Source organism: Bos mutus, chromosome X (genome assembly GCF_027580195.1).
Source record: "Bos mutus isolate GX-2022 chromosome X, NWIPB_WYAK_1.1, whole genome shotgun sequence".
In the NCBI taxonomy this organism is placed as follows: Eukaryota; Metazoa; Chordata; class Mammalia; order Artiodactyla; family Bovidae; genus Bos; species Bos mutus.
In genome coordinates this window covers 69,368,937-69,385,027 of record NC_091646.1, presented here as the reverse complement: position 1 = coordinate 69,385,027, position 16,091 = coordinate 69,368,937, and the positions used below count along the sequence as shown (strand labels likewise).

Sequence of the window (16,091 nt, the reverse complement as noted above, 5' to 3'; positions counted from 1 at the left end):
CTACTAATTTCCCTATTTGCATTCAGATAACTTCCTACTTCAATCCTCTATTTTCCATCATATTTTTTCAGGTTTTTCTCCAAGAATGGGGATGGTGGGCTCTCTAAATAATTGTAACATTACCAGTGACAATATTATGAGTACACGTGAATAAATGAACATAGTAGGGTGATAGTAAAACAGATAGTGGAAACAAAGAAAGGATGTCCAACATTTTCAGTGTTTCTCTTATAGGAAATGGAAACACATGGTAAGTATATTTCTGATTACATGATTTTCTGGTCACATATAAAGAAAATTTACACCCTGTTCTGAAACTATACTTTTGGCAATGCCAAAGAATGCTCAAACTACCACACAATTGCATTCATCTCACACGCTAGTAAAGTAATGCTCAAAATTCTCCAAGCCAGGCTTCAATAGTACGTGAACCGTGAACTTTCATATGTTCAAGCTGGTTATAGAAAAGGCAGAGGAACCAGAGATCAAATTGCCAACATCCGTTGGATTATCAAAAAAGCAAGAGAGTTCCAGAAAAACATCTATTTCTGCTTTATTGACTATGCCAAAGCCTTTAACTGTGTGGATCACCACAAACTGTGGAAAATTCTGAATGAGATGGAAATACCAGACCACCTGACCTGCCTGTTAAGAAATCTGTATGCAGATCAGGAAGCCACAGACTGGTTCTAAAAAGGAATATGTCAAGGCTGTATATTGTCACCCTGCTTGTTTAACTTATATGCAGAGTACATCATGAGAAATGCTGGGCTGGAAGAAGCACAAGCTAGAATCAAGATTGCCGGGAGAAATATCAATAATCTCAGATATGCAGATGACACTACCCTTATGGCAGAAAGTGAAGAAGAACTAAAGAGCCTCTTGATGAAAGTGAAAGAGGAGAATGAAAAAGTTGGCTTAAAGATCGACATTCAGAAAACTAAGATTGTGGCATCATGTCCCATCACTTCATGGCAAATACATGGGGAAACAGTGACAGACTTTATTTTTGGGGGCTCCAAAATCACTGCAGATGGTGACTGCAACCATGAAATTAAAAGACGCTTACTCCTTGGAAGGAAAGTTCTGACCAACCTAGACAGCATATTAAAAAGCAGAGACATTACTTTGCCAACAAAGGTCCATCTAGTCAAGGGTATGGTTTTTCCAGTGGGCATGTATGGATGTGAGAGTTGGACTATAAAGAAAGTTGAGCACCGAAGAATTGATGCTTTTGAACTGTGGTGTTGGAGAAGACTCTTGAGAGTCCCTTGGACTGCAAGGAGATCCAACCAGTCCATCCTAAGGGAAATCAGTCCTGAATATTCATTGGAAGGACTGATGTTGAAGCTGAAGCTCCAATACTTTGGCCACCTGATGGGAAGAACTAACTCATTTGAAAAGCCCCTGATGCTGGGAAACATTGAAAGCGGGAGAAGGGATGAGATGGTTGGATGGCATCACCGACTCAGTGGACATGAGTTTGAGTAAACTCCAGGAGCTAGTGATGGACAAGGAGGCCTGGCGTGCTGCAGTCCATGGAGTCGCAAAGAGTCGGACACAACTGAGCAACTGAACTGAAACTCTTCATCTTTTCACTGGCTGCAAGTGTACCCCAGCCATGGGGAGTACATCTGAAGTGGCACATTTGAGCATCACCACTAGCTCTCACACACATTTACCTGAACTGACATGATGGCTATATTTCTCTGGGTTTATGAGGTTATCTATCACTATGCCTCCCATACAGAGCTACTTCACTTTTAAAGCAACTGTTTAGAAAACTTGATTCATATTTTGTTCATTTTTAAGTATGCAACACTAAAAAACACATTAGACTTTTTTTTAAAGCACTTACATTTTGAAAATAGAATAAAAAATTAGAATTTCCAATTAAATTATGTCTAGTGCCAATGTGCAAAGCCTCATGTGTTTCTGTGATTGGGGTTTATTTCATGGCTCTATTTTACATACTCTAGGTATGCAGTACAGTCAAAGCTCATTAATTGGGTCAAAATAGGATAATATTAATACATAAATCATATTATAAATTATATAATATTGTAATATATGTAAAGAAATGCAGTTTTATTATTCACATGCACAGCTACTTAAACTACGCTCACTAAATTTAAACTAGCTTATTGATATCATCAGGGAACCTGTTCTGATGAATGAATAAGGCTAATTTTTGCTCAGCATTACATTTGTGTGCAGGTGATGAGCCTGCACTACTAGAAGATACCTAAAAACTGTTCGCTCTCCTAAATGTTATGAATATTTGGCAGAATCTTGTTTCTGCTACTCATTAGCCTTTTGTATAACAAGAGAGGGTTTATCCAGCAAGGATGAACTGTCTCTGCAGTCCCATCCTGGTTAGTTAGATAATACTACATTCTGAGAATTTTATGCAGCTGATGGGTCAAAGTTATTACTCTTAAAAAATCCTTTTTATACTTACCAAATACCTAGTACCTGTACTAATGCAATGGAGATAAATACAGTGTTTTTCCATATTTAGTATCCATTTCCTGTCAAACTTGAGTGGCCTTAGGCCTTGGTTTGCTCAGGACAGTCCCCATTTATGCCTGTTGTCCTGGTATAATTATTAATAGCACTCTCTGTCATTAAAAGTGTCCCAGTTTGGATGGTATGCTGCTGCTGCTGCTAAGTCGCTTCAGTCGTGTCCAACCCTGTGCGACCTCATAGACAGCAGCCCACCAGGCTCCCCCGTCCCTGGGATTCTCCAGGCAACAACACTGGAGTGGGTTGCCATTTCCTTCTCCAATGCATGTAAGTGAAAAGTGAAAGTGAAGTCGCTCAGTCGTGTCCGACTCTTAGCGACCCCATGGACTGCAGCCCACCAAGCTCCTCCATCCATGGGATTTTCCAGGCAAGAGTACTGGGATGGGGTGCCATTGCCTTCTCCGTTGGATGGTATGGTCACCCTATATTTAGCAGAAGTCTGATTTCTCTTAAGGCTAGGCCTAAAAGCCAAAGACCTGTCTCAAACTAGTAATAGTTCTCATGCAATAGTGGTATGTGGGTAAAGATAACAGTGGGGTGGAGACTTCCCCCAAATTAAGGAATATTTGGCATAATAGCTGTTAAAGCAAATAATAATCAATATTTGAGTGCTTACCAAATGCCAGACATTGTTATACAGGCATTTGGCATGGACCATCTTTTTTTTAATTGGAGAGCAATTGCTTTACAATGTTGTATTGGTTTCTGCTGTACAACCACGTGAATCAGCCATAATTATACATATTTCCCCTCCCACTTGAACCTCCTTCCCACCCCTCTATCCCACCCCTCTAGGTTGTCACAGAGTACCAGACTGAGCTCCCTGTGTTCTACAGCAACTTCCCACTAGGGTATCTATTTTACATATGGTAATGTAATACGTTTCAATGCTATTCTCTCAATTTGCCCTACACTCTCCTTCACCCACTGTGTCCACGAGTCTGCTCTCTATGTCTGCATCTCTATTGGCATGAACCATCTTATTCTGCCTTCATAATTACCATGTAAGATAGAAATTGTTGTCATCCCCATCTTACATATGATGGAACTGAAGCACTGAGCATTATAAGCAAGTTGTTGAAGATCAAGCAGCCAGGAAGTGGTAGAACTGGGATCTAAGCCCAAGCAGTCTGACTCTAGAATTTGCATTCTCAACAATGACCCTTTCCAAGGAAAAGACATGAGGAAATGGTGTGAAAACTAGGGTCATTTGGTTCAGTACAGTTGAGGTATCAGTGGGCATATGATAAAATGCACAGAGGTTGGCTAGAGGGGTAGTAACTTCTTAATGTATTTGCTTTCCCTTCTCCCTGCTTCTGCCAGCAAGTAAAGGCAGAGATCATCAAAAGAAGCGGCGCAGCCTATCATGACCTTGCTAGTTCAAAAACTACCTTTAGCAAAAACGCCTAAGAAAAGGGAGTCAAGGAACTTATCCAGGGTCACCACACTAAGTTAACGGTGGAACCAAGATTCAACCTATTTCCTCTGACTTCAAGTCCTCCGACTGCAAATCTGGTGCTTTGGAAAAGGTTTTCTTCTTAAGGATCATAGAAGTATTAAGCATGTGGAAAGTTGAGATTGGAACCTGTGGCATGATTTGTGCTCTATCCTAATGATGAATAAGGGTGTAGCCTCCCTGTGGGATTTGCTGCAGGAATATGCTACCAGTTTCAGATCCCCAAGCAACAATTTATCTTTTTCCATCTTGCAACATTGTATGCCAAACAAGGATATTGTTTCCAGTTTAGAAGCAATGCTCCCCCTTGCTGAAGTGTTCAGCTGTCTGTTGCTAGAACTTAAAGAACACATGGAACAATCCATTTTCACCTCAAATAGAGTCCAGATTTTAGATTTTCACTTAGCCAGTCTGTATTCTGCCAAGGGAGAAGGCAATGGCAACCCACTCCAGTACTCTTGCCTGGAAAATCCCATGGATGGAGGAGCCTGGTAGGCTGTAGTCCATGGGGTCACGAAGAGTCAGACACTTACTGAGGGACTTCCCTTTCACTTTTCACTTTCATGCATTGGAGAAGGAAATGGCAACCCACTCCAGTGTTCTCGCCTGGAGAATCCCAGGGACAGCGGAGCCTGGTGAGCTGCCTGCCATCTGTGGGGTTGTACAGAGTTGGACACAACTGAAGCGACTTAGCAGCAGCAGCAGCAGCAGCATTCTGCCATCATCCTTCCACTTCCTACCCATAAAAGCACTAGACAAGTTCCATTTCCTTCTTGTACTGCCAATCTGTCATGATCTCACCTTTTAGTTAACTCCTACAGTCCCGTAGACTCCTTTCTCTGTGTAAACATGTACATTTCTCTCTTACCCTAAAAAAATATACTAGGCTCTGATATCTCCCTAGGTTGAAATACTAATTCCTTCCTTTCACAATCAAAATTCTTCTAAAAGGAAGCTACACTTGACCGCATTGGCTTCACTCATTAACTCTTTGCTATCTGGCTTCCTTCCCTACCTCATGTATTTTTCATAGAGCACCAGTGAACCCCTAATGGCAAAAAGGGTTTTTCCCCCTTGTGATACATGACATTGTTACTACGCCTCCCTTCTGGTAACTCTCTCATCCCTTGATTTCTGTAAAACTGTACTAGTTCTCACTCAACATTTTTGTCTCCTTTTTGGCATCTTTCTCTCCTAACTCCCCCAAACAAGCATTTCCCAAATTATTCTCTTCTTCTTAGCTCAAAGATTTTCATCATGGTGTGGGGCAGGTTTCAAAAAGTAACATAATCTGCTTTGCATGTTTATGAAGCTCATCCAGACAAAGAATAGACTGGAAGTCAACAAGAGTGGAAGTTGAAACCAGTTAGATATTGCAGGAAGTCCAAGTGAGAGATGACAGTGCCAGGACTGGGATGGTGGCAGCGCAGAGGAGAGAAGTGGATATAGTTAGGATGTGTCTTGAAGGTAAAGCCAATGGACATTGATACACTGGATTTAGGAGTGAGAGAAAAGGAGGGAATACAAATAACTCCCAGGTTTCTGACTTAGGCAGCTGGATAGATGTTGGTATCTTTACTGAGCTATGAAAATGGGGAAGGGGTGGCAAAAACTTGGATAGGAAAATCGGGAGTTTGGTTTGAAAATGTTAAGTTAGATATGACATTTAGACATCGATAGATGATACGACAGTTAGATCCTGGAGAAAGCCATGTTCCCTTGGCTATCTCAGCCACTATTATGACTTTAGCTATCTCTTATGTATGAGGGAGGCTTGTGTAGAGACTTACCTATCTCTTATGTAGAGGCTTCCCTTGTGGCTCAGGCGGTAAAGCATCTGCCTACAATGCGGAAGACCTGGGTTCAGTCCCTGGGTTGGGAAGTTCCCCTGAAGAAGGAAATGGCAACCCACTCCAGTATTCTTGCCTGGAAAATCCCATGGACGGAGGAGCCCAGTAGGCTACAGTCCAAGGGGTCACAAAGAGTTGGACACAACTGAGCCACTTCACCTCACTTCATGTATGACGGGAAATAAAATGGGTTAAGCACCTGCCCTCGCATCTGAGTTCTCCTCCTAATTTCCCTGTTCCTTATATTGATATTTACTGACATTCTCTTCATACACACTTTTAAGAATTTTCAGTGACTCTCCTCCATCTCCTTCTCACACCAATATCCAAATAGTTAGTAGTAAGGAAGTCCTGTTGAACCTACCCTATGCATTATTTCTTTCTCTCTGTTTCCATTAACCCTTCCCAAGGGTTATCATTACGTAGGAGTTCCCTGGCAGTCCAGTGGTTAGGACTCCACCCTTCCACTGCAGGGGGCACAGGTTTCAGCCCTGGTCAGGGAATGAAAGCCCACATGTCACATGGTACAGCCAAACAAAAAGCAAAACAAAACATAAAGCATTGTTACTTGTTATCTGAACCATTGTAGCACTCCCACTGCCTGTAGGATATCTAATCAATATCTAATCTTCCCTACATACTGCTGCTGCTACTAAGTCGCTTCAGTCGTGTCCGACTCTGTGCGACCCCATAGACGGCAGCCCGCCATGCTCCCCCGTCCCTGGGATTCTCCAGGCAAGAACACCGGAGTGGGTTGCCATTTCCTTCTCCAATGCATGAAAGTGAAAGGTGAAAGTGAAGTCTCTCAGTCGTGTCCAACTCTTAGCGACCCCATGGACTGCAGCCCACCAGGCTCCTCCATCCATGGGATTTTCCAGGCAAGAGTACTGGAGTGGGGTGCCATTGCCTTCTCCCTCCCTACATACTACTGCTATAGAAATCTTTCATTTTAAGTTTTCTGTTTAAATGTCTCCCTATTTCCCACAGGCTGAAGTTTATTTTCTTTAGCCTGGTATTCAAAACACTTCATGAGCCAGCCCCTTCAGCTAAACTAATTTAGAAATGTTTTCCTTTTTGTTTTTGCATATGCTGTTTATTCTAGTCAGCCTGCCCCTCCCCTGGCTCCCTTCTTCACCAAGTAAAATCCCATCTATTCTCTAGGAGCCTCTCAGATGTCACTGAGTAAGAACCCTAGTTTGCCATTTATTAAGCACCAGTTTTTAAGTACTTAATGCTTATTAATTAAATACCCTAAGCATCCTACATTCATTATCTGACTCTGCACTGCTTATGGTTTCTTGTGTATCTATCTCATCTCTACAAAAATGCAAATCCCTGAGACAAGAGATCAGATTGTAATTCATCCTGAAGGTTGAATCCTCAGCTATACCGTACACTTAGTTGATATCAGATAAAGTTTTATGAATGATAGAATGATTGCAGAACTTTGAAGTAGTTTCTATGGGAATATACAAAAGAAGCATAAGAGCTTACATTTGAGCTAAAGAATACATAGCAGGAGGAAAAAAAATCCATATTTCCTGCTTTTCTGCTTGTGAAGTGTGTGATTTTGAATAGTTACTTGGAAGTGTATAAATTTTAAGTTATTTTCTCTCTCTCTAAACTAAGCATTTGTAAAATGGTGTATTACAACCTCTTTTATAGGACTGTTGCAAGGATGAAATGAGATAATATAGCCAAGTGTATATCACAATACTTGATAAATGTTTAATATCCTCAAAGAAGGTAAGTATATTGGATTGTCTGAGGGGTGTTAGTAATGTCAGTTCATGTTAATATGAGAATTGGGGACTTGGACATTGACTGCTGCTGCTGCTAAGTCGCTTCAGTTGTGTCCAACTCTGTGCGACCCCAGAGACGGCAGCCCACCAGGCTCCCCAGTCCCTGGGATTCTCCAGGCAAGAACACTGGAGTGGGTTGCCATTGCCTTCTCCAGTGCATGAAAGTGAAAAGTGAAAGTGAAGTCTCTCAGTCGTGTCTGACTCCTAGCGACCCCATGGACTGCAGCCTACCAGGCTCCTCCGGCCATGGGATTTGCCAGGCAAAAGTACTGGAGTGGGTTGCCATTGCCTTCTCCGGGACATTGACTAGTTTCCATCAGATAATAGGAACCCCCAGGAACCTGGAAATACTGGTGGTAATTCTAAAACTGCTTCAGCATAAAATAGTTTTTATGAACCCTCACACTAAACAAAATATTTCCCTAACCCTTGTATAGCTGCAAAGACAAAAGGAAGGAAGGAAGAGGAGCTACAGTTTCCAACGTCACCTAGAGTATCTTACTCCACATCAATTTTCAAAGAGTGATTTGACATTGCTTGATTGGAATCTACCAAGCAATTTACAGAACACCAGGCAGCCTCTTGAGAAAGTAGTACCAGTTTTGCCAGAGTAAATTATTGGGATTGTTAACTTTTACATGGACACGGACAGATAATAATGAAAAGCAGTAAACCAAGTTGCCGCACAGAATTTTCTGTGTACCGTTGGTACCGTTAATTAGTCCCGCAACAAAAAATGTCCGTCTGAGGCAGTTGGGTGGTCCTGGAATCTTAGTGGCCACATTGTGTCTGTCTTTAGATATTAATGTCGGTGTATTCGCAGATTAAGGCAATACATAAAACGCTGAGACTGTTTAGGGGTTTTCTTCCTTTTTCTTTTTTTTTTTTAAGTGCTAAAACTCAAATTCGCGGCTATTTTACTAATTAGCCCCCGCTCTTCCGCTACTCAAATCTCTCGAAACTACATCTCCCATCATGCTCGGAAGCTGGTTTGACCTCATCTCAAATGGCCCCGTAGGGCAACAAGGATGGTTAATTTTGACTGCGCTAACTTGTACCATAAAATATCTGCCCTAGTTGGCAGCTATTTGGACTTTTATTTCTCCCGTTTTTGAACTGTAGTCACTAAATGAAGGGGTTCTGGCCTGAGGAGGCCCATGCATGCCTTCAATTGGATGGGGAGCAAGAACAGTGTCACTGGCCATCTCGAGACTCGGAGGGAATGTTGACCAAGGTGCACCGCTGCGGCCGAACGGTGGAGCAGGAACCCGAGCCCAGGCTGAGTTCGAAAAAAGCCGGATCCGGACGGTGGTTCCGAAACGGCTGTAAGTGGAAGATGGAGGAATCGGAGGAACCGGCGGACGCTGGGCAGTCGCTGCCCCCAGTTTACATTTACAGTCCCGAGTATGTTAGCGTGTGCGACTCCCTGGCCAAAGTCCCCAAACGGGTAAGAAAGATTGGGGTGATCACCGTGAGTTTTGGGGGTGGGGTAAGGGGCCGGTGGACGAGAGGGCATTAGGAAGCGAAGAGGGCACAGGGGGCTGGGGAAAATCAGCAGAAATTTGAACAGCTGTACCAGGGATGGAGGAAGTGTTCCCTTAGAGAGTTTCCTAAGAGCGCCGTTGGGCGTCCAACGGACAGGTGGGGGTGGGATGGAGGTGCCGGGGAGGGGATCGCGCGGAGGGGATGGTGTCTCTACTGCCAGGGATCCCCAAAGGGGAGAAGAAGCTGATGGAGAAGTGTTCCATCACCTCCATAAGGCCCGATAGCTTTCGCCTTAGTGATTTGAGTTTTGGGGGTGGGGGGCCAGTGAACGTGAGGGCATTAGGAAGCGTAGAGGACACAGGGCTAGGGGAAATCTTCACCAGAAATTTGAACAGCTGTACCAGGGATGGAGGCAGTGTTCCCTTAGAGAGTTTCCTAAGAGCGCCGTTGGGCGTCCAACGGACAGGTGGGGGTGGGGTGGAGGTGCGGGGGAGGGGATCGCGCGGAGGGGATGGTGTCTCTACTGCCAGGGATCCCCAAAGGGGAGAAGAAGCTGATGGAGAAGTGTTCCATCACCTCCATAAGGCCCAATAGCTTTCGCCTTAGTGATTTGAGTTTTGGGGGTGGGGGGCCAGTGAACGTGAGGGCATTAGGAAGCGTAGAGGACACAGGGCTAGGGGAAATCTTCAGCAGAAATTTGAACAGTTGTACCAGGTGATGGAGGAAGTGTTCCCGTTGAGAGTTTCCTGAGAGCGCCAACGGACGTCCAACGGACCGGTGGGGGTGGGGTGGAGGTGCGGGGGAGGGGATCGCGCGGAGGGGATGGTGTCTCTACTGCCAGGGATCCCCAAAGGGGAGAAGCAGCTGAAGGAGAAAAGTGTTCCATCACCTCCGAAAGACTGGTGGCTTTCGCCTTAGTGATTTAAATACTATGTATCTGTATTGTCTAAAGTGCTTTGTAAACTGTTAAAAAGAAGGGAGGGGAGATAAAAGTTTCTTTGTTCAGGATGATTAAGTCGATGGGATTTCTCTGAATTAAAACATGTAAGAGACCATTCATTTCTGCCTTTATCCCCTTTTTATGCTGATGTTTTTAGGCCAGTATGGTACATTCCTTGATTGAAGCATATGCACTGCATAAGCAAATGAGGTAAGTTGTGTTTTGAACAGAACCCTGAACCCAAGTGTTCATAGCCTTAATGTCCTGCTTCACCGGTGGGGCTAATTAGTGAGAGAATGGTACTTTTTTTTAAAGTTTTCTCTTTTTTGTGTGTGTGATACATAGTGTTGGTAATCGGCCTGTAGCCTAATGAAAGCTCTTGAAGAATTAAGAAAACTCGAAAAAAGTGTTTGAAGCAGTTAAGAAATAGGGCTTTATTGCTGGGAGGGAAATATCCTAGGGATAGGTATTTTGTGGGGGTTTTGGGGTTAGAACATATGGGTACTAAAACCTATCTGATAAAAAATACCATCAGCTGGGAGGTGTTCTGGTTTGCTTGTTGTTGTTTTTTTCCTAAGCCAGGTCTGAGAGTATGGATTCTATTTAAGACTTTTAGGCATACCATTGGAGAAGGCGATGGCACCCCACTCCAGTACTCTTGCCTGGAAAATCCCATGGATGGAGGAGCCTGGTGGGCTGCAGTCCATGGGGTCGCTAAGAGTTGGACACGACTGAGAGACTTCACTTTCACTTTTCACTTTCATGCATAGGAGAAGGAAATGGCAACCCACTCCAGTGTTCTTGCCTGGAGAATCCCAGGGACGGGGGAGCCTGGTGGGCTGCCGTCTATGGGGTCGCACAGAGTCGGACATGACTGAAGTGACTTAGCAGGCATACCATTACCACCACCAAACTTAAATGATGAGCCTGCTGCTGCTAAGTCGCTTCAGTTGTGTCCAACTGCGCAACCCCAGCCCACCAGGCTCCCCCGTCCCTGGGATTCTCCAGGCAAGAACACTGGAGTGGGCTGCCATTTCCTTCTCCAATGCATGAAAGTGAAGTCGCTCAGTCGTGTCCAACTCTTAGCGACCCCATGGACTACAGCCCACCAGGCTCCTCCATCCATGGGATTTTCCAGGCAAGAGTACTGAAGTGGGGTGCCATGAGCCTAGAGACAGTCAAAACCAAAGGAAATTCCTGGAGTGAAGGCTGGAATTCAGCACAGAGCTAAGCGCTTCTTTAAAAACAAACCAAAAAAAAATTGAACTTGCTGTTTGTCATGATAAGAGTAAATATAACCCTGACACTTGTAGGGGTATTTCTGACATTGCCTGGGCAATTAGGTGAGCATCTGTCTATGCTTGCTAGTGTGATATGCTTCATTTATCTCCCAAATGGTAGTGTAAGTTTTATCCTTAGTATTAACAAAATCATTTATTGAGTATCCTCTTTATGAATGTTTTTCAACCATTTTTTAACCTATATGTTCGGTAAATAGAGAAACTACTTGCCTTTCATTAAAGTTATTTAGCATTTAAAAAATTAATTTAAGACAAGCAAGAAATCAAAGAAAAATAAAACTGTCTTTCTTGTTAAGTAGGGAGGCTTTTAGTAAGGATTTGTTAAGAGGAAGAGTGGGGGCTTCCCTGGTGGCTCAGGTGGTAAAGAATCTGCCTGCAATGTGAAAAAAAAAAATAGAAGACCCAGGTTTGATCCCTGGGTTGGGAAGTTCCCCTGGAGAAGGAAATGGCAAGCCACTCCAGTATTCTTGCCTGGAGAATCCCATGGACAGAGGAGCCTGGTGGGCTACAGTCCATGCGGTCGCAAAGAGTCAGACACGACTGAGTGACTACCATACACAAGAGGAAGAGTATTAGAAGAGGGAGCAATTAGGGCTGGGAAAGATGGTACAGGAAACCATAAAATTTTTATTTTAATAAACAGATATCACCTCTAAGAGTGTGACTATGTATTCTTGAAGAAGAAGCAAGACTCCTTGGATCTTGGCTATATGTATTTAATTTTTAAGGCTGAGACTGCTTGATAATGATAGTAGCCTACATAACCATATTAATTCATGAAAGACTCATGGGCATGTTCCTTTCAGCAACAACAAAAAAAACCCACTACTGCCTCCCTGTGGCCTAGGTCATTCATTTTCAACTTGAATGTGCATAGGAATCACCTTGTTAAAATACAGATTTTTTAAAAATTTTATTTTATTGAATTATGGTTGATTTACAATATTATTTAGTTTCTGATGTGCAGCAAAGTGATTCAGATATGCTGTGCTTAGTTTCTCAGTCATGTCTGACTCTTTATGACCCCATGGACAGTAGCCCACCAGGCTCCTTTGTCCATGGGGATTCCCCAGGCAAGAATACTGGAGTGGGTTGCCATTTCCTCCTCCAGGGGATTTTTCCCAACCTAGGGATTGAACCCTCATTTTCTGTAACTCCTGCATTGGTAGACAGATTCTTTACCACTGAGCCACCTAGGAAGAGTATGTATAATACTTTGCATCTGCTAATCCAAAACTTCCAATCCAAAAATATAGAATGCTTCAGAAATTTGAGTGTCATCCTTGTGCAGGGACAATGCTAATCTTCTCTGTGTCATTCAAATTTTAGTATATGTATTGCTGAAGCAAGCTACTGCTGCTGCTAAGTCGCTTCAGTTGTGTCCGACTTTGTGTAACCCCATAGACGGCAGCCCACCAGGCTCCCCTGTCCCTGGGATTCTCCACGCAAGAATACTGGAGTGGCTTGCCATTTCCTTCTCTAATGCAGGAAAGTGAAAATGAAGTTGCTCAGTCGTGTCCGACTTTTAGCGACCCCATGGACATGCTCCTCCGTCCATGGGATTTTCCAGGCAAGAGTACTGGAGTGGGGTGCCATTGCCCTCTCTGGCTGAAGCAAGCCCTAAAGTACAAATTCTGATTCAATAAGTCTGATGGGAGGCTGAAATTCTGCTTTTCTAACAAGCTCCCAGGTGCTGCTGCTGCTGGTCCATAGACCACCCTTTGAGTGGCAAAGCCTAGAGAGCAGTAGTGGCAGTTGGAGAGTCAGGAAGAGGATACAGGGACTAGGCAGCTAGAAGTTAGAGGTGGTTAAGTCCTTTTTGTTAGGTTAGTGCCCTGTATTCTCTCCATTACTCCTATTTTTCACTTCTTGTGAACAGTTGGTTGAGAACTTCTGAGTGAAGTCTAGTCAGCCTGTTTTCTCCTTCCTCTCAGAGGCAGATGTGAGTGACCAGATACAGAAATTTCTACATTTTTGGTTGCCTGTTTTTTATCCTTTACTATTAATAATAATGAGAGTTATCCACAAAGCATTTTCATGTATGTTATCATTTAATCTTCACATAAGTTCCTTAAGATACCCCCACTTTACAGATGAGGAAACTGAACAACAGAATGGCCATCCTATCTGAGGTTATAGAGCTGGTAATCATGATGGGAACCCAGTTCTCTGACTCCAAATTCAAAATTCATGACAATTCAGCTGTCCAGTAAAGTAAAATTTTAGTTGAAAGAATTGTATTTGCCCAATTAGGAAAACTGATTCAAATGAAAATATTTCTTCCTACTGGTTTGTCATGAAAGTTGTAACTCACAGAGCAAAGTTTGTGTGATACCTGATTACTTAATTTTAATATAATTACTCTTTTTTTACCTACCTTTAAACTTTAGGGACATATCTATCCTGTCACCCCTATTTAATGCAGTGGATGTGAGAAAATGTAGACTGCAGTGCAGTGGAGGAACATGTTTATTGTTTCAGCCCCCTGGAACCAGAAGCTGGAAGTTTTGGCTCCTGCTTCCAGGTTTTGGCATACTCTGAATCTGACTCACTCACCTCTCTTTGTTCTCTGTTATTATTAGGATAGTTAAGCCCAAAGTGGCCTCCATGGAGGAGATGGCCAGCTTCCATACCGATGCCTATCTGCAGCATCTCCAGAAGGTTAGCGAAGATGGAGATGATGATCATCCAGACTCCATAGAATATGGACTAGGTAAAGTCATTACCAGGCAATGATGGGAGATGGACAACCTCCATCTATAGATCATAACTACTTCATCTTTTATAACTTGCAAAGTGAAAGTCATTCAGTCGTGTCCAACTCTTTGCAACCCCATGGACTATACAGTCCATGCAATTCTCCAGGCCTGAATACTGGAGTGGGTTGCCATTCCTTTCTCCAGGGGATCTTCCCAACCTAGGGATCAAACCCAGGTCTCCTGAATTGCAGGAGAATTCTTTACTAGTTGAGCCACCAGGGAAGCCCAAGAATACTGGAGTGGGTAGCCTATCCCTTCTCCAGGGGATCTTCCCAACCCAGAAATCAAACCCGGGTCTCCTGCATTGCAGGCAGATTTTTTACCAGGGAAGCCCTTAAAACTTGAATGATGATCTTTAAAACTTTCAAATTAACAACTAATGTGTTAACCACAATATTAATCTCTTAGTTTAACTACACTCCCATATGAATTGAGCAAAATTAATGATGGATCAAATAGAGTAAAACCTTTCAGTTGCTTAGGTCCTAATAGCAGTGCCCAGACTGGGTCAGTCTATATGTACACTGATTTAACTGTCCTGTGACCTTGTATTTTTGTATTTTAACTTCAATATAGATTTATGTTCTGGGTAAGTTTGATACCTTATTTCTCATTAAACAGCTGCATTTTTAAAGAACCATAAGTGGCCAATAGGATAGTCTAGAGAAACAGTATGATTTAGTAGAAAAACACTGGACTGGAGGTATGTGTGGAAGGTGGAGGTGGGAGCTTAAGACACCAGAGGGTCCTATACCTGGCTCTGTGTCATCACTGATATGACATATCACCTCTCAATCCTCAGTTTCCTCATCTATAAGATGTGACTAGTTAATCTTGAAAGTTTAGCCTTTCTAGCTCTAACACATTGAAGACATTTATCTCTCATTTGGAGCTAATGTTAGCACAGTAGCTTCTTGGTAGGATATGTTGTAGACCCAATTCCAATGTATGGAGGAAGGAATTTGCCTCCACACCACCAAACAATGCTCAGGACACCAGCTTGGCGTCCTCCAATTCAACTCAGTTCTGACACTATCTACATGGAGATAGCATCAGATTCCACAGGTGAAGTGCTCAGTCCCACAAGACTTCACTCCACATCAGACACCAATTGCAAACCCAAGCTGCTACCTGTGCTCTGACTGACAAGCTACAAATCAGAGGTTCTAACAATCTCACCAACTCAAGATGCCAAAGTGAAAGTGAAGTCGCTCAGTCGTATCCGACTGTTTGCGACCCCGTGGACTGTAGCCTACCAGGCTTCTCTGTCCATGGGATTCTCCAGGCAAGAGTACTGGAGTGGGGTGCCATTTCCTTCTCCAGGGGATCTTCCCGACCCAGGGATTGAACCCGGGTCTCCTGCACTGGAGGCAGACGCTTTAACCTCTGAGCCACCAGGGAAGCCCCGAAATAAGTCCAAGTTGTTAACTCTACTTCTAACCAACTGTAAATCAGAAATTCCCATGACCTCTCCCCCGCCCTTGGATTTAATTAATTTTCTAGAGTGGCTCACAGAACCTAGGAAACCCATATAGTCACTAGATTACTAGTTAATGATAAAAGGATATAACTCAGGAACAGCCAGATGGAAGAGATGCAGGAAGTCAAGGTATGAGAAAGGCGCACAGAGTTTCCATGCCCTTTCCAAGCATGCCACTCTCTCCAAATCTGTATGTGTTCACCAACCCAGAAACTCTCCAAACCCTCTTCTTTGGGGTTTTTATGGAGGCTTCATTACATAGGCGTGCTTGATTAAAGTCATTGGCCAATTGGTGATTGAACTTGTTGACCTAAACAAATAGGCTGCCAGATATTTCTCCATCAACCATGAGTTTGTTTGGGAGCAGCAGAGAATTGCAATTTGGGGTCTGCAACCATAGCAAGCCATGTGCAATGTCTTGCATGGCTAGGGAAGAACACTCTTATGGAGAAGGAAAGGAAGCTGGGAGGGCTATAGTAACAAAAAAAAAAA

At 43.3% G+C, this 16,091-nt stretch overlaps 1 protein-coding gene and 2 non-coding genes across 4 annotated transcripts in view; 1 reads left to right on the top strand and 2 right to left on the bottom strand.

The window, feature by feature from the left end:
* Nucleotides 1-8,638: 8,638 nt before the first annotated feature.
* HDAC8 (histone deacetylase 8) overlaps nucleotides 8,639-16,091 on the top strand; it is a 239,614-nt gene continuing 232,161 nt past the window's right edge. Inside the window, exons 1-3 of one of the 2 annotated variants that reach the window (XM_070365983.1) lie at nucleotides 8,639-9,081; nucleotides 10,217-10,269; nucleotides 13,943-14,073. In XM_070365983.1, the coding sequence (XP_070222084.1) occupies nucleotides 8,764-9,081; nucleotides 10,217-10,269; nucleotides 13,943-14,073 (502 nt within the window). In that variant the 5' untranslated portion in view covers nucleotides 8,639-8,763. The remainder of the gene's footprint in view (nucleotides 9,082-10,216; nucleotides 10,270-13,942; nucleotides 14,074-16,091) is intronic. The other variant, XM_070365982.1, reaches the window with a different exon arrangement.
* LOC138986604 (U6 spliceosomal RNA) lies at nucleotides 12,607-12,711 on the bottom strand. The gene has a single exon (XR_011463408.1). It is a non-coding gene; the product is annotated as a U6 spliceosomal RNA (small nuclear RNA).
* Nucleotides 15,449-15,520, bottom strand: TRNAW-CCA (transfer RNA tryptophan (anticodon CCA)). Its single transcript has one exon. It is a non-coding gene; the product is annotated as a tRNA-Trp (tRNA).